Genomic DNA, 18786 nt, shown 5'->3' with positions numbered 1-18786 from the left:
CCGATGGTTTGCTGACCATTAGGCACTTGTATGCCAGGGCAGGCTCTTATTACATCACACCAGCAGAAGCTATTTTTAAATCAAAGCAGGCTTCACTTGTGCTGCACTTTCATCAGTCGGATTTCATTTACAGACAAATGAAAACCCATTTCATATTGCCAGCAGGAGCTGAACAGAAACTGTGAGGGCTGAGGGCGTGTTGCTAAGAAAATTTCATATGCAGTTCAGTTGACTGTTTTACCTGTGCACGTCTGGCGCTGTTGTTCTGTTGTGGACTTGATGTGATGATGGGTTAACAATTGAGGACCAAATTTTGATCTTTTGAATACTTTGAATCAATTTCACCTTCACATAATATTTTTGATATAACAATGTCTATATCATCATAACAATATATGAGGAAAAAACTCGCTGCCAAATGCGTTTAATGATACGAATGGCTTAGAGGATAAACGACTGGTTATTAAGTTCAGGGAAAGGCATTTAAACTGTTTAAAATCTCTAGTGGGGAATAAAGAATGTAAAATGAATTGAGTGTCCTTGGTGCGTGGCTAGTTTTTCACTCCTATTGATGTTATCTTGTAAAACAAAAGGAGTATCCCAAAGGTTTCTCCAAATGCAAAGAGAATTTGAAAGTTAAACTACAGTGGGTTGACTGACTTGGATCCAAAGGAAGTGCCCATGAACAGTATCAAACCAGGGAAACAGTACTGCAGCAGAGACCAAACCCAATGCTCATTAAGTGTGTTCCACAAACAAGCAAAGACCCTGGTCCCAGAGGAATCTTAATTAAAAAGTTAAAGTTCAAACCTCCGACAGAAGACTTTAAGATGGTGTACTTTAAATAAAGGATGGTCAGTAGAAGTCTTGTGGATAGAGCAAGACGCATTCATCTTCTTTCTTCCCAGACTGTTTAAAACAAGCAGCCTGGGTGGAGTCTTGAATTGGGACCAAATCCAAAAAACAGGTTTCAACTCAATCACAGGGTGAACTAGCAGGCTGCTAAGAAAAGTATTTGTTCAAGCATGGAAAATGACTAGTCAGTAATACTTTTTTTCATGCAATAAATTAGTTTTATGCCACTAAAATTTTTTTTTTTCAATTGCTTCTATGAACTGCTTGTTCATCTTTGGCTGTTTTTTCCAAAACCGTTCTGAATAATTGTCTTTGTAAGAGATCATTTAAAAAAATTAGGAATAGCATTTGAAATTTAAAGGGAAACTGCAATGTTATTGACTCTCTGTGGTCAGTAGAAATCCCAGGGCCTTTCTCGAAAAAAAGAGTAGGGGTGTAACCCCGGCGTCCTGGCCAAATTTCCCATTGGCCCTTACCAATCATGGCCTCCTAATAATCCCCATTTATGAATTGGCTTCATTACTCTGCTCTCCTCCACACTGATAGCCGATGTGTGGTGAGCGTACTGGTGCACTATGGCTGCCGTCACATCTTCCAGGCTGCACATTGGTGGTGGTGGAGGGGATCCCCATTACCTGTAAAGCTCTTTGAGTGGAGTGTCCAGAAAAGCGCTATATAAGTGTAAACTATTATTATTATTTTCACATTTTGGATTTACAAAGAATCAGCGTTGATGAGTGCATTTCGAACCACAGTAAAATGTACACTGTAACTTGCAAAACTTCCAATTTAAATCACAAAATAGACTAAATTGCCACATACGTGTAGCACCGTATTCTGTGATTCAGAAGAAAAAAAAACTCTGGTGACTTGATGTAGCCTTATTACATTAAGGCTTGTGGATACATCTCTTTTAATTGAATAGAAACACTGTTCTCGACTTCAAGACGGTTTTGCTGATGAATACTACTTGTTAACTCTGCATGCAGTTCACGTTGGAAACCTTCTGCACTGAAATATCTGCTGCAAAACCTGTACTTATTCGCTCATACATCACATTTTACATTAGTCACAGAACATTAGTACGCAGGAAAGGCCACGTCACGTCGCAGGTCGTTGGAACTCTCGTGAATGACGAGACCAGGAGTGGCGTTTTGCAGTGTTTTCATTAGAAAATGTAATTTTTTTCTTTACTATCAATTAATTTATTTTGTTCCCTTTAAGGAACATTTGTGCCTTGTACTGTCTTAAATGTAAACACTTCTTATGTGAATTAATTAATGATTCGGATCGTGCTGTAATATTATACTTGCGATTATATGGGACTTTCATGTTTGACTAATAAAGGATTCATAAATCCATTAGCTGTAGATTTGAATTTTCTGCACTTTTGTTTAATCTGAAATTGACCGTTACTAAATTTAAGGTCCTCCGCTAAAGTGGTGTAGACGTGCTGGGTTTTCATCACCCCATAGTGGAATCCTTTGAGTTAGAAATGACATACTACTGTGTACATCTGTTTTTAAAGAAAGCATTTCTTTCCCAATATGTGGTAGGTTGCTCCCTCATCAGAACTACATTTTATTAAACCCTCCATTTATGCTTTTGTAACCATTTTATGTTTTTTTATTTTCTTTGCCTGAGGCTCAAGATGCACTTAAGACTTGGGTTAGAATCTCTGTAATCGTGTTGTCTCTAAGCTGCCAGAGATCACTGCCAAGTGAAATGACCTGTGGCCAAGTGCACATCTTGTCCTCTTTTAACAAAGACTAATAATCTCTTCCCACCTGTGACTGTTGCTTATCGCGTTGCCTTAATGTATGCTGAAGTCTGTTTTTTTTCCATTCATCTCCAGATGAGGTACTGACCCCAAGGTTAGTGGCACAGCAGAGATTTACACTTTGAACTTCTTCATAGTTGCACCCTGCTGTAGCTCCAGCAGAGATGAAAAGGTCCTTTTTGGAGACCCAGTGTGCCATTTCATTTTTCTTTCAGTTCAAGGGCCATAGGTGATATCAGCTTGTTAGATGGATTCACTATCCATCTAAGAGCCTGTGGTCTTGGATTAGAGTAAGAGTAGAAAAGAGAAATTTGGAATGAAACAGAACATCCATGATTGTGTGTGTATTATGTAGGTCTTGGTCTATTTATCCTTTAAGGAAAAGGGTAAGAATTCATAAATACAGTAATTATTCTGTTTTTGTAGATGTATTTAACATGTATCAAATACAAAAATGCTTATGTGCAGTAAATGTGCAGTGTATGAAGGTAATATGAAAATTATTACCTTTTGTAATGTGAAATAATATAGTTAAGTGGTGTATAATGCTAAACTTCAGACACATGTGTGGAATGAAGGATTGTATCTTGAAGGAACAGTCAGGAGTGCTGCAATACCAGCCTCTTTACCTCACTCTATAAATATGGTATATCAGGATGTTGCTAATGGAAGTTCATTCTGGCACTTCAGTGTCACAAACATCAGTGTGGACAAATCCTTAAGCTTGGCTCATAAACCCATAGCTGTTGTTTTCACATCACTAGCACGCCCATTTAGTTGTTTATCTTTAAAAAAAAATGGAGGCAAAGGAACGTGGAACCACAGGACTTCTTTGTGCTGGGTCCAGAAGACATTGCAAATCAAAGTTGTCTATAGAGAACACAATTATGGTGTGTATGGATGAAAGTGGTATGTTATAGTGCTACATTTGTGCTTGTTTCCTCTATCAAATTAGTGGTCACAAAACATGACAATTGGAACTTTTTACAACACTCCATCTCTGGGTGCAAATGCAAGTCCATCATTTGCTGTAAAAAAAGATGTTCGTGGAAATACTGGGCATTAGGTACTTCATCTGAAGTGTGGACCTGCAGAATTTCACACTGGACACTGGCCAATTAAATGGTGAAACAGAAGAATGAAGACATCTCTTCTTTATTCTCGTTAGGCTTAATTGCAAAATAATTGCTAAATGGGTATTAGCACAATGTTTGCAACTGTCATACCTGTCTAAACTAAACAATGTTTGTTGCAGATTCGATACATTTCTCAAACCCAAGGTTTACCTGGAGAGCATTTGCTGAATGTGGGGACGAAAACGGCAAGGTTTTTTTGCAGGGAGTCCGATTCACCCTATTCGGGCTGGAGACTGAAGGTAAGGTATTTGACTCTCACAGTGTTGATATGCCGTTTGTATTTCTTGTACATTTCGCTCCCATGAAGTGAAAACCAAAAAACCTGGCATGATATCAGTTTGGCTGGAACAACTCCTGCTGGAATTCAGTGCACTTTTTTTCAAACTGCCCCAGTCAGAGACGACAAGAGAAGTTCTGAACGTGCAGCACATGCTTTGCATCAGCTTCCAGATGCAGATTTTGTCCCATTCCTGTTTTAAAGACGTTTCCCATCATCCCTCAGATGTTCACCTAAGCCTGGCAGGGAGGGCCTTCATGGCATAACCATCATCCCCTTTTTTCATTGGTTTTACAAATGGCATGAGGACATGCATTGTCCTGCCGGAATGTTGACACTCTTGAACGTTCCTATCAATGTTGCTGAGGTGTTGTCGGGCCAAAACGAGCCACATTGATGGAGTTTGCCCACATGGCAAGTTACAGTGCACTTAGTTCAGCATGATGGATCAAAGGCGTTCTCTTAAGTAGAGTATATTATTTTTTTCCATATTTTTCTTTCTAGATTTGTCCCAGGCAGTTGTTTCTTTTGCTTAGATTATTCTTAGTTTTAGTCTTGATGTATGTGGGACTTGCATTCTTACAGTGTTGCTGTTTTCAGGCACTGGTATTGGAACTTGGAAACGCAGTGTTACTACAGAATACACTTCCCTTTTCTTCCAGGGTTTTCTAAAATGATTGCTTTTCCAGGATCCCCTATCAGGTCTCACTTTTAAACCATTTTCACCCTTTCTTTAGACAACAGAGGAACATGAGACGGAAACAGGGATGAAGTCAAAAGAAGCCAGGAAGTACATCTTTGGCTGTTTGGATGATATAGCGCATGTAAGTGCAAGGGGATTCCTACTGAACTCTTATGTATACAGCATGAAGTCTTGGCAAAGTGATCTTGTATTTTCTGCCCAGTTAAGATGTCAGTTTTTCTTAGTGTATACTGTTATCATTAAAATCTAAAAACTAGATACAATTACTTTTTAAAATTACAGTTTAAAAACGTTCATATCAACCAACTCTAGTTTCCATTGCAGTGTTTAAGCTACTACCGTTTAGAAAGGGAAGGAAAAAAAAAACATAATTATGAAGGCTGTTTTTTTTTGTGTTTTATTCCAGGTGAACATGGTGATGGATATGGAAGGAAGTGACTTGCTAGCAGAGAAGGCAGATCGAAGAGAGTTTGTCAGTTTGTTGAAGAAAATGTTATTGATTGATGCTGATAAAAGAATCACCCCAGCAGAGACCATGAGCCACCCCTTTGTCAACATGCACCACCTCTTAGATTTTCCTCACAGCAGCCAGTACGTCTCTCCTGTTGAATGTTCCATCTGTTTTCCTGTCTGCAGCCACAGCTAGCAACATTAGCAACTGCTCATGACTGCCTTTTGCCTTTTAATATTCTTACGGGTTCCTTGTGTGTTTTTTTTACGTGCCAATATTCTCAGTCTGCTTCTGAATCAAATCTCATGGTTTTTGTTATGAGAAATATTTAGCACTGACTTGCATGTTTTGCGGTTGACTTGTGTCAAAGGCAACTGCTGAAATGCATTTTATTTACAGTTATGAAACAAAAATTACATATTTTCTACAGTAATAAGACTGAATGGGCTCTAAGTGTTATTTTTCTTTGTGGCTTTACTGAAGTTTTTATTTTTCCCCCTACAGTGTCAAATCATGTTTCCACATAATGGATGTTTGCAGATCACGGTCAAACACCTATGATGTAAGCAATCGCAATAAGACATCATTCATGAGGCCTGTCACCTCGAGCAGTGCAGCAAATCTGACTGTGGCTTTTAATAAGATGGGCGCTGTTCACACTCAAGTAAGCACTGGTACTTTAATTATATTGCAACTGGAAAATGTATTACACACAGACGCGGACTGAAAATTGAAAACCAGTACAGCTTTGTGTGTGAAGTGAAAGAATGAACTTCAAAACACTGTGCACTTGTTACATTAACAGCGCTTGTACATAATTTATATTTGTGTAATTTATCATTCAGATGTTTTCAGGAAATGGGTTTGTAATTTGACTATTTGCAAGGGATTTAGAGCTTTTTAAGTGCCTTTTTTACATTCCCTTGTCTCATCTTTTTTGTTAGCCTGTTACCTAACTGTTTCTGGAAACTGTAAGGCTGACAATGGCCCTCAAGGCTCAGCATAAAGCATAACGGAATAAATAGAAATATAAAAATAAATATTCTACGTCTTGCACAGAATATTACATAAAGAATGTAGCCTTGTTAACACATGAGTCATTAGCTATTCTCAGATGTTTTGCTGGTATTTTTTTGCTGTACACTACATCACAGTGTGAACACCAGATGGCATAGCTCTGCAGTTATAGGAGGAACCTGTAATGTGAATACCTCTAAATTGTTGCATTCCCATTCAGCACGAGTCTTTTCTAATTAGGATATGTTTTTTTAATAAGTAGTATGTCATGAGTGTTATAGATGCTTTTCAAGCAGTTTTTTTCTCAAAGATTGCTTTGAACAAGTGTGCCTTTTAAAAAGGGAAGTATTGGTCATCTAAAGATGAATTTAACCAATGTTGTAAAATATTTTACAATTACATTTTGTAAACACTATTTTTGCTTGTTCATATAAAATTACCAGACTCTAATGTAATTTTGATGTTTGGTTTCAGACAGGAACTGTTCAGAAATGTGAAGTAATGTCCTTTTCCTGTTGTTTATATATGTGTTGCCTCTCAACAGGAAAGCCCGGAGTGAATTAGGAGCTTTTTTCTTACTTTTAGTCTAAAAATAACTTTGCTAAAACATTCCAGTCGTTTGTAAATAAATATTAATTGTCCAAAACAAGATTAGGCTTTGTTTTCTGAAGCAGCAGAATTGCTCTGTTTTTAATAGGAATTTTCTGGTGGAAGTGGCTACTCCACAATCAGTTAGAAAATTAAATAACTGGGCACCATAACAACATGTCCCTAGTCTTTTCTTCAAGGAGGGGAGAGGGCTCTTCAAACCAGACTTTGACCATGTAAACTCTGTGGGTTATAAGATTCTATTTGCATAATCTGATAACTGTTTTATAGTGCCAGGCTATTGAAACTTTGATCTAACCCTTACTAAGCAGTTGTTTATGGGCATGTCATTATATTTTGGCTGAATCAGTATTGCCACCTGCAGGACAATTTCTTAGATATTTTGTTAGGTTCTGAAAGCCCAAGGTCCATTTAGAGGCTGTTAGTTTTAAGTTTTTGTGTGTAATAACTGTGTCCCCAGAATAGACAGAATCACCCCTACCTGCTTTTGTTTTCCACAGGCTTTAGCACCATCTGGTCCATCTGTGATGCACCATGGGATACCACTTCAGACAGGAAGCACTCAGTTTGGGTGTAATGATTCTTTTCAGCAAGCATTGATTCTCTGTCCCCCTGCCATTCAAGGTAGAGATCTCTTATGAGATGGAAGTCTCTGCTGTTTACACCTACCTTTGTTTGTGTGAAAGATTAAAGCGATTACACTTTGAAGGATGTTTCTGTTTTACATTGTCTCCCTTCATTTGAAATTGGACAGGACTTGCTTGTAGACATTTACCAAAGTAGTTCAAGTAGGTAGCTGCATCAGCATGTGCAGGCTGTAAAGGAAAAAGTAAAGGTTTATTCCAAGTATGCATAAGACACATCTTGCTGTTTTCTGAAATCATAGCATTATAACAGTGTCAATAATCTAGTGATAACTGATACCCAGTAATTATAAGTAACTTTATGAAGGTTGTATTGTTCTCATATATACATTTTTCATTCACAGTTTGCTTGCAATAGCGTTTTATGTATTTATTAAATGTCATTTACAGCTCCTAAAATCTTAAAACTTTACAGTGACAGTAGGAAATGCCCTTTTTTTTTTTCCAAAAAACCCAACCAAAAGGTTGTGGGTACAGATTTCTGGCTCTCAGAACTGAACATTAATACTATCACGTAAGATTCTATGAATGTTACATTGTCAGTTTACCAAAGGCTATTCTTATTTTGCCAGGAATTCCCACTAACCCAAGCAAGCCTGCTGGATATTCAGTCAGAATGGACAATACTGTTCCCCTTGTGACTCAAGCCCCAGCCATACAGCCCTTGCAGATTCGACCAGGAGTTATCACTCAGGTAAGGGTGGGACTGATTCCACTTCTCTTCCTGGAGTCCATTTCAGCCCTTTATTCAAGTTATCACTGTCACGAGCTGTTCAAATTCATGTATTGGCTGTGTTGCAATATGCATATTGCCAGAAACTCATGGGTTGAGTTTGAAAAGATGAATTGCGTTTTGGCAAGCTTTATTTTGTGTGGCAAGTGAAGAATAGTTGGATGGTCTTCTTGATGTGTGATGTAAAAAAAAGTCATATAAATCTCAGCATATTGTGACTTTTCTGTTTCAATCTCGCGATTTTGTAGCAGACCTGGTCAAATCGGACCCAGCAGATCCTGGTCCCAGCCTGGCAGCAGGTGACCCCTGTGGCACCTTCGACCACAGCCCTGGCATCAGAGACTGTGTCTGGCCCACAGAGACTGGGAGAATGGGGGTATGTATTGTTGCCCTTCACAGCCCTTTTACACTCACCTGTGTGATATAATTTATGAAGCATACTGCTGTTGCTACAATTATTCTTAACAATGGGATTGTTTCACATTTTAGGCTCTTAAAAATCTATTATATTTGTCTGCTACTTTGTTGGATTGATGATTGTTTTAAAGACATGTAATCACCAGTAAACTCTTTTGTTTCCAGAAAACTGCGACCCCATGGTAACCATTACAGCTCCATGTTGCCACAGCCTCTTTTAACAAACCAAATGACCATGTCAGCCCACCAGCCAATAAGCATAGGGATCGCTCATGTCGTGTGGCCCCAGCCAGCTGCTAGCAAGAGAAACAAGCCCTGCCAGAACAGGTAAGGGCTACAAAGGTCATCATATCCAGAAGTCATGATGTTTGTTCATTAAATGTATCTCTTTTCTGAGTATTTTATTTTTACCACTTAATTTCGATTTCCTGAAAGTGAGGGTGTGGTACTGAAGATTTTTATACATCTAATTATAGTTATGAGGAAAGCCACTTTATGAATAATTTGCACTCTCAGCAGTTCAGTCTGTTCAAAGGTAGCAATTATGAAATACGTATGCCCCAAATCCTATTTTATGCTTTCCTGTCCGTAATTTATAAAATCCTGATGTATATTTATTGTTCTGTTGGATTTTGTTCCATAGGAGTAACAATATGTTACACAACACCAATGCCCAGAACCATGTACGCCTGTCCCCAAAGATATCGGACAACTCTAAGAGAGGCGCTGTGGAGAGCTGCATAGAGGAGACGCAGGACAATCGCAGCCCCGAGAGAGAAAAGAGCAGCTGCTGCAAGGCGGGGCAGGACCCTGATGACTTGGCCGTTTCTAGTAAACAGCGTCAGACTATTATCATCGCTGACTCGCCCAGTCCCGCCGTCAGCGTTATCACAATCAGCAGTGACACGGATGACGAGGAGTCGGTGCAGAGACACTCTCTGGGAGAGTGAGTATCCTCCTTTGAGACTGCACTTAAGTCCAGCTATAGCCCTGTAACACTGGAGATATAGCAAAAAAATTGTCTTGACTTTTATTAAAAAAAGTTGTAAGTTTGTGCTGTATTTTTTGTAAGTTTCCTAGTAATGTCACCTCTTTTTAAATATTGTAGAATTTTAAATGCAACATTGTGCAGTCGTGAAAAAACATTGTTTTTTCTTGACAGATGTAAAGGCAGCCCAGATTGTGAAGCCTGTCAGAGTACCCTGAATATAGATCGTGTTTGCTCTTTAAGCAGTCCTGATAGCACTCTTAGTACCAGCTCATCCAACTCCGTAGAGTCCAGTCCTTCCCCATGTAAAAGACCCAACAGGTACACTGTTTATTTTTTTCAGTGTAGTCAATTTAACCAGGGCTTTGCTCTTTGAGGGCAACAGTTGAGCAGAACTTGCAAGTCTGTTTAAATCAGTAGCACAATACATCTGGAGGAGGGTTAAATTATCTCAATTACTGCTTAATTGGGAAAGCTTGACCCTTCTTTTTGGTGATTTGAGGAGACCTTGAAGCCCCGTTTAACTGTTGCTTTGGTGAACCAGACTGTTAGCAATGCACAATAGCTCAATCTCAAAAACATGTCTGTGTAGGTGTTTCATTTTTGGGGCAATTCTTCTTTTAGTCAAACTGGTGCCCTATATTTAAAGAGGTGGTCAATGTTTAATTACATTTATGAATGAAAATATCATTAAAATCCGTGCATATCCAAAATGTCTGTGTGCTCGCAAGCCATAGAACTGAAGTGCAATAATGCAATGAATCAGGAAGTCTTCATAAAAGTACTGAAACATGAGTACTTTTGAAAAGTACTGAAAAAAGGTCCAGCTCAGAAACATTGAACAGTGCAGTCATTGATTGAGCACTCCTTCACATGTCTTGTTTTACACGTGGTGCGAAATGGTAGAACTTACATGTGTTTTTTTTACGTTTTAGTATGTCGGAGGATGAGCAGGAGAGTGGCTGTGATACTGTGGATGGCTCACCTGCCTCCGACTCCTCAGGACAAAATGATAGTCCGTTCATGGAGAGCAGGTTTCTCCCGGACACCAACCAGAACAGAGAAACCAGAGGAGCCCCGGAGACTGAGCCCAGCAAGCCAGCTGTGCGCACTATGGTGGTACCACCAATGAGAGTACAAAACAACAACTCCATTGCTGATGAGCAGATGGCAAATACAGGTGAAAGCACTGCCTTTGATTCGGCTCCATGTGACGGCTGTGCATTTCTGAGTACTACTCACTGTGCCATTACAGACACATATGCCACTATGCATTAATATCTCTTAAAGGCCCCTATCAGAATTCACTGCTAGAAAAAAGTGGAGTTGTCTTTTGCTGCTTGAATGGTGTTAGAATTGCGTACATTGTATGGTATCATTTTAAAGCCTGTTGTAATTGATATGGCACGATATTACATTTCACGAAAGCCTGTTCTACACCCTGCCTGCCTCTGAAACTAAATACACATGAATTCTCCGCTCGGGTTATTTTAGGTGATCTTTATTGTCACCTACACCTATAAATAAAGTGGTGATTGGTTTGATTAGTCCGCTGTTCTGTGATACTTTATTTCTCCTCTCTCTATTGAACAGCCATGTCTTGGCAGCTTGTTTCTAGTTTGCCAGTATCTCCTCTAAAGTTGTTTAGGAAAAAGAAATAAAAAGTCCACCAGCTCTTTTATTGAGATTGGTCTGTTTTTTCCCCTTGAAGTAGCACTAAAATTTCTGGGTGATTTCCGCTGTGCTCATTTGTCGCTATGCCCCCTCTTTTAAACTCCCCCGACGAGTAACTTGGCTTGGATTGATTTTGCACTGACCCCACTGCCGTGTCCCTCTCTCCAGTCTTAGACGCCTCGTGTCGCTCCATGTCCAAGGGCCGCTGTGCTCCTGGGCGGCTGCACCACCTGTCTGCCGTAGTCGCGCGCCAGCAGAAGATCGCAACGGCGTTCCAGCAGCAGCACGTCGGCTATGGACAGGTACGATTTCTCTGAAGGCCCCTGGGATCTCGGCAGAATTTGCATGAAATCGGTCTTAATCGTGCCCTAGACAGTTGTAGTAGCAGGAATCCAGTACCTTTTTGGTGGTGTCCTAGTTTCTTTGAAATAGTCCTGAGATCATTTAATGTCTAGCGACAAATTTGTTTACACCAGAAATTGTTAGTTCAAAACTTGGGGGGGGGGGTTGGATGACAGTCAGATAACTCAATACTGAAATGTTGTGTAAAATGTCTTCGCTTTGATGCCCAGCCTGGCTTGTTGTTTGTACAGGTTCAGCACTTTGGACCTTGCCACCAGGAGTGGAATGGGAACTATGGCCCCCGGAGACAGCAGGCATACATACCCCCCACAGTCCACGGCCACACCTTCACCCTTCCCCATGGGAGCCCCAACCACACTACAGCGCACCCCCACTTGTCCGGCAACACTCACCTTGGGGCCCAGCCAGCTCTCTTATCCTACCCTCCATCTGCCCCCCTGGGCACTGCTGCTCCAGTCGCTCATATCCTGGCTTCGCCGTGTACTACAAGGCCAGTCATCCAGCCAGCCTACAGCATCTCTCACCCGGGTGGGCTCGTGCATCAAGTCACAGTGGGACTCAACCACCGCCTGCTGCCTTCCCCCACCATCCACCAGAACCAGTTCAAACCGATATTCCCCACCCATTCGTACATCACGGCCTCTCCCGCTTACACCGGATTCCCCCTCAGCCCCACCAAGCTTAACCAGTACCCTTACATCTGAGCCCCGGCCGAGCTCTTCACCGCGCAAGCGATTGGTTTTAGGAAACAAACGTAGTAAGTCGACAGACAAGCAAAATAAAACAACTACAACAACAACAAAAAAACGAGCATGGTTTCCTAATTTTAACCATGGCACAACAGAAAACAAAAAATATTTTTTAATCGTGTAGACTTGGGTGCAATTAAAACTTTGAGCTTTAAAAAGAAAAAAGAAAACTCACTTTTAATGTGTTTTGCACATTTGATATCTTCTCATTGGATCTTATATGGTTAACTCTTAAGAACAGGTGAATTATGGGAGTGGAAGTCTCGTTTTACTCCTACTATTTTTATATATTGCCTTCTAACTTGTGCAAGACACATCTACATTTGTAAAGCCATTCAGTATCCGATTATAGGGCAACAGATGCACATGTGTCCACAGTACAGTGTATTCGTTAACTATTTGTATTTTTCCTGTGTCTTTGGTGTTTTAAATGTTGAGTCACTTAATCTGGAAGGTTGTTCTCCACTCTGCATGTCTTCTCCTTGCATGGGCAAAAAAAATGGAAAGATGCCTAGACGTTGCTCTTAATGTTCTTGTCCTAAGAATCTCAGCTGCATTGTAACTTGTTCCCACACATAGTGCCTTAAATATTTGAGGTTGTTATGTTACTACTTATATTAATGTACTGGACTGCAGCACTTGAAATTCAAATCTGCTGATTATATATATATATTCACTTACATAAGAGATAGAGCAGTGCTTTTTTTGGGGTTTAGTGTAAATTTGAGAAGTAGCAAGTTTTACCTTATCAGAGGACAGCATGCTTTGCTGTAGCAAATGTTTGCTGTTCGGGATTTTTTTTCCAAATGATCTAGTGTATAAAGAGCAAGTGTTGAATATTGCTTAATATTTGATAATCAATTTCTATTTAGGATACACTTCGTACTAACAGTATTTATACTGTTTATTGAAACTGCAATACAATCTAAATAGTTGTTGATTTTTGTTTTATATTTTTAAAGTTTGATCCATTGGGTTTTATGAACTATTTAGAAATGTGGTGGGCATGGCTTTGACTAGATAAGACAAAAAAATCAAATAGCTCTTTGATTCACGATATGGATTCATCTTAGCTTGAGCAAACCATGCAGTATTTGATATATATTATCGAAATAGAATATTTAGTGCTGAAGCTTGACAAGGTGTGAGTTATTTGTGTGCAATTTTATCATTTATGCATGTGACAAATTTTACTTTTTACATTTATTATACCATTTGTTTAAGCTTGTTGGTGTCGACTGCTTATTTTATACATTCCGTCAGGGAGAAAATATATATGCTGTGTGCATTTTTTTTCTGTTTGTTTGCTAGTATGTGCGTATAAAGTTTTTGTTTTTACTTTCAAATGAAGTTGCTTTTGCAGCACCAAAGACTGTAATCCATTTCCTAAGCAAGGTAGCTACTTTTCTTGCATAGACCTCAAGTATACTGTAGTCATAACGATGGGGATAAATTTCAAAAAGGTATTTAAAAAAATGGTTGAGGCTATGTTTAGCTTTTGGGCGAGTAATAATTTGTATCATTTATCTTGAATGTATCATAGATAAGCTGCTATATAATGATTGCCACTTCAAATAGCTGTGAAATTAGGTGATTAACTTAGTTCTTACTTAGCTTTCTTATTTTTGTATAGGTCTAATTACCTGAAATAGAAGTGGGTTTTTGATTTCTATTTTTTTTGCTTTAATGTTTGGAGTGTCATTGTAACTACTGTATTGCAAATGATGGAGGTTAATTGCATTTGTTATGTTTTGGGGGTGTTTTTTGTTTCCTTTTTGCATCAGTATTTTATCTTCATTAACTTTTGGGCTCATCACTGCATATAAATGGATGTATTGATGTAACTTAATTTTATATGTTTTCATATTGGCATTTTGTAGACGTGAAGCTATAGCTTGCAGGATTGACTTAACTTTTTCTGTAAGGCAGTTATGTACTAACATGCAGAAATGTTTAATTGCAGCGCAGTGCTACAATTATCACTGTAGTACAGTTGTAAAGAAAATAAATGCCAAGGCATTATATTACATATGTTTATCTCACACACCACTAAACAGCACTTGTATAACTGTCAATAAGCTAACTGAGGCCTGGGGTAGGGGAAGGTAAAATGCCTTTTTTTTCCTCTTGGAAATTGCAGTGTTCTGTTGAAACCATTGTCAGTGACATGAATTTTGTGCTAGCAGTTTGTTTCAATCTTCAAAAAGTTTAACAACTAAATTTTAAACCCTTTTATCATTTTATATTAAACACAGAATATTGCACATTTTATACAAATCCTTTTTAACTGTTAAATGTAATCTCTGGTCTAAAAGGCGTTCAGAAGGCCATGCACGGGACAACCCTTTTGTTAAGAATTTTTCACTAGAGGAAATTTTAATTAAATCAGAAGAAACACATTTGTTTGTCCCCTGAAGAGTTTTCATATCAGACAACTTGGTAAGTTTCATTTCTTAACCACTCCTACTTGTTACTTTATTGAGAACAGTGTGTATAACACTGTGTTTGTGCCTTGAGAATAAGGGGTTTGGAAAACTGAAGGCAATGCTTGTCTGTTCTTTCCCACTGACTGTGTGGTATTGTGTGAAGGGGCAATTTGATGAAGTCTATTACAGAACACAACACAATGAACAGTGATGTATGATGCCACTTTGAAGTGGCAGCTTGACCAAAAAATACTATTTCATCCTTTTCATAGTCATTCCAGGGATCGAAATACTCTTGTATAGTCTTGTCCGAGCTATTGTCAGTGAAGTTCACTCCATTTGTCAGGACTGCTGCCACTAAGTGATTATCACTTTCCTGTTATTTTACAATGCATTGCCCACCTACAAGCCAACTGCACATTACACCATAGCCATTCACCAGTCACTTGCAGGTACTTCCTTTACCTTTGAATGAGTCGTGGGGTTCAGGGGCAAATACAAGCTGATGAAACAGATGACTTTTCTGCATCTTGCTGTAGTGGGTTTTCACATGAGTATGTAGTAAGCATGGAAATAATTGGGATTTAGAGACCTGGAGCCAGTTTTATTCTGGTTCCACTTGACTGTCATGTGGTATGCTCTTGAAAACCGCTAAAATAGATAGGATCAATTGTCAGGGAATGCCTTCTCAGTGCTTAACACATGTAACACTGTTCCAGCAATATACATCTCTGCTTTTACCTTGTTGTCTCATGGAATGAAGGTGAATTGTGGGGATAAGAAATGATTGTATATGGTGCATTTCCATGCAGAAAGTGCTTACCGGATTTCAGTGGCTGTGGTAAAAAGCCTACTCACTTGCCTTTGTAAACTTTTGATCACTGAATGGCCGTAACTAATAACATGCATTGTACTTAGTTTGACTAATAAGACATTAGTAGCCTAGTACAAACAAAGGCCAAAGTTGTAACTGGAAGCAAGCAGTGCATTGCTAGTTACTAAACCATTTCATTTCAATCTGTTGCTGCTTGCTTTTCATACCAAACAAATGAAATAGACACTTGGGCTGGATGTAGGCATTTCGTATATAAAAATGCATGAACATGATTAGTGACACATGCTGTAGGTTTTGGTGAATTATGTAAAATGCATGTGGGATTTGAACTATTTCGATTCCTGTGTAATGGTGTTTACCAGCAAATATGCCTGCACAAAATGTCCATGTTAGCCAAACCTAATTGTAGATGCAGTGGGTTAAAATTGTCAGTGATTCAGATTGCACAGACAAATCCATTAATCTACCAATTTTACCATCAAAAAAAGATTTTTTTAAACATTTCTATTTTGAAAGCATAATGAAATTTTGTAAAAGAAAATTAACCAAACACTGCAGTTTTTAAACTTCCATTATAATATTTAATTTTTAGTTTTGCAAATTATTTTATATATGATTGGTATTATTCTTTTAGAGATGCTTAAAATGTTTATTCAGGGTCTTTGTATTAATCAATGTGCTACTGTATTAATCTTAACTACTTGGTTTGATTACTTGTTTTTTATTTCCCTTTTTTATTTTCACGTTAGCTGTGTTAGTGAAAGTTAATTCACGCTGCAAGTTATGGAAAAATCTGTTTAGATTACACAGCAAATAGACTTGATTACTAAGTTTGAACTGTTACCGTTTTAATATTTGTAGATTTTGTGGCTTTTATTTTTATTTTTTGCTTTTGATTTTATGCTACACTAGTTTGCCATGTAGCAATTGCACTGTGCAATATTTACAATATGAGGACTGGGAAAAATTATGGATGTAATGTCTCTTACAGTTTGCGATAGTATTTCTTTCTAGTTCTCAGTGATTTAAATGTGACCAAGCCTTCTGTACTTTGTCACAAAAAGCGGGTTTTCCAGGTGACTATTTTGGTGAGTGTCAAAATAAGAATTTATGGTGTATTATTGTCAAGATTCACTTTGAATTAAAAATATCTATTGCTGCAGCAAATGACTTGTTTCTTTCTTTTATGAGTGTGATAGTACCTCCATTAGAAGTTTCTTAGGATACAGAATAAAAACAAAAATATAACCGTTTTACAAGGAATTTGAAACTACCACCCACCACCCCTCCCAGAAACAAAAAAAAATGTTTATACATATATGTACAAAACTATTATGCAACATAATTTACCATTTTTCTCCAGTATTCATAAACATAAACAAAACTTCACTTCAAAGCAAAGAGGTCTGTTAATATGAGTAGATGCTTTCATCTAGCAGCATAGTAGTTTATGCTAACTTTTCATTTCTTTGGACATTTTTCCAAATATTAAATACTACAATTTTAAAAGTTATGCTTATACATGTTTACTGGGATAGTGAATGTGCATCTAAACCATGAAAACGCTTGGAATCCTGATTACAATATGGAGTGTTTTTTGATGCATCCTTGGCAACAGATATCCTTTGCAATGAACATAGAAATGTAATCCCGTTCCACAGTTAACAAGGTAAATCGGCAAAATTGTATTCATAGCATTTTAGAGTGGAATGTGCAATAAAAAATGATAACGTTTTATTGTAGAATATTATATAACTAAATGTAATGGTACATCAATTATTTAATACAGGAAAAGATTAGACAAAACAGTACAAGAACTCACTAGAAGCAAGGTGAGTTTTAAGTGACTCGGAGCAAGCCTAATTTTCTAATTGCCATTTAGATTGGACCAGTATAAAAATACCATTGACAGTCCCTGGGCAAGAAAAGGAGTTAGTGTCATTCCCTGTGCTTTGGTAGTTGGTAGTATTCTGCCCAATTTTCTTCATTGAATCATTTTCTTCATTCAAGGGTTGTGGAGTCTGGCACCCATTTGTGTTTTTGATTCCCTTGGTTCCTTCTGTCTTGGATGAAGGCCTTCATTTTTGGATAAAGAAGCTGCTCCTAAAGTTGTCAAATTGCAGTACTTGGAAGGGGTTACCCAGGCAAGCCGACACTGCCACCTCATGGATATTTTACGAAGCCAAGCTTAATTTGAGGAGCAGTGGAAATATGTAAATGGGTATATTACCGTACCTTTTCAGCTTGATGCATAACCACCTACATCGTGACATTTTCTTCTTCCTCATTGAAGGCATCAGCACTGTTCAGTGTTATACGAGCAATCCTGAATACGAGCAATGTTGGCTGTCCTGTCGTAAGATATATATATATACATTCTAATCTTCCTAAATGCTCAAAATGCAGATCAGACTGCTGTTTGCGAACCATTGTCTTGTTTTGCCTAACCCATTGGCCGGCGGTAGTTCAGACTACCATGAACCCATATGAATTCTGAGGACTGGAGAGCCGTGTCTCTCCTGATTTTGAAACGCAGTGATCCGAGGAGGAGAGAGTTGCCCTGCATCATCTTGGACCTGCCTTCTGCATATAGAAAGACTCCAGACAATGAGGAGCTGTACTCTCAGCACATCCAGGACCACAAGTGCCCATCTTTTCAGGGCCAAATTCACCTCTCTGCCTGGCTCTCTTTTACTGCCAGTTCTGGAGATACTCCTTAGGTCATATTCATCTGGTTGCTGCCTTTTCTCCTTTTTTTTTTTTTTGGAAGGGGCAGCATCGTGATCCCCCTTAGGGCTGTGGTCCCTTAATCTTTCATCTTTCTGAGATGCTGACGCCCATCTGGTCACATTCATCTTCGCCTGTCCTCAGCCAGACCCAGCGCATTGATCCCGGTCCTGTACTTCTCCAGTTCACTCTACAGGTCCAGCATTCCTTCTGGTGCTCGCGTGTGAGGGGAGAGGTGAACCCCCTACAGAGTTTTAATCATCCATCTGCGCTGATGATTAAAGGCTAGCTGCCAAGTGGTTTTACGCATTACTTTTAATTAGCAATGCGTAAGGCAGGGGTTATCTTACTCTGCACCTGCAATTTGTTCTTGTGCAGACAAGGACTTTTGTTGCTATTAAA

General features: G+C 38.7%; 1 protein-coding gene across 3 annotated transcripts in view; it reads left to right on the top strand.

Annotated features, from left to right (window-relative positions):
- LOC148645622 (homeodomain-interacting protein kinase 3-like) overlaps positions 1 to 16824 on the top strand; it is a 67014-nt gene extending 50190 nt beyond the window's left edge. For 2 of the 3 annotated variants that reach the window (XM_088611744.1, XM_088611743.1), the window contains exons 4-16: positions 3891 to 4010; positions 4786 to 4872; positions 5158 to 5342; positions 5707 to 5866; positions 7329 to 7452; positions 8045 to 8166; positions 8454 to 8581; positions 8788 to 8949; positions 9266 to 9568; positions 9785 to 9931; positions 10546 to 10790; positions 11453 to 11586; positions 11878 to 16824. In XM_088611744.1, coding sequence (XP_088467870.1) covers positions 3891 to 4010; positions 4786 to 4872; positions 5158 to 5342; positions 5707 to 5866; positions 7329 to 7452; positions 8045 to 8166; positions 8454 to 8581; positions 8788 to 8949; positions 9266 to 9568; positions 9785 to 9931; positions 10546 to 10790; positions 11453 to 11586; positions 11878 to 12351 — 2391 coding nt within the window. In that variant the 3' untranslated portion in view covers positions 12352 to 16824. The remainder of the gene's footprint in view (positions 1 to 3890; positions 4011 to 4785; positions 4873 to 5157; positions 5343 to 5706; positions 5867 to 7328; positions 7453 to 8044; positions 8167 to 8453; positions 8582 to 8787; positions 8950 to 9265; positions 9569 to 9784; positions 9932 to 10545; positions 10791 to 11452; positions 11587 to 11877) is intronic. The other variant, XM_088611745.1, reaches the window with a different exon arrangement.
- The last annotated feature ends 1962 nt before the right edge of the window (positions 16825 to 18786 follow it).

The sequence above is a fragment of the Lepisosteus platostomus genome, chromosome 18, assembly GCF_059453375.1.
Source record: "Lepisosteus platostomus isolate fLepPlt1 chromosome 18, fLepPlt1.hap1, whole genome shotgun sequence".
Lineage (NCBI taxonomy): Eukaryota > Metazoa > Chordata > Actinopteri > Semionotiformes > Lepisosteidae > Lepisosteus > Lepisosteus platostomus.
This window is presented reverse-complemented; position numbering and strand designations above follow the sequence as displayed.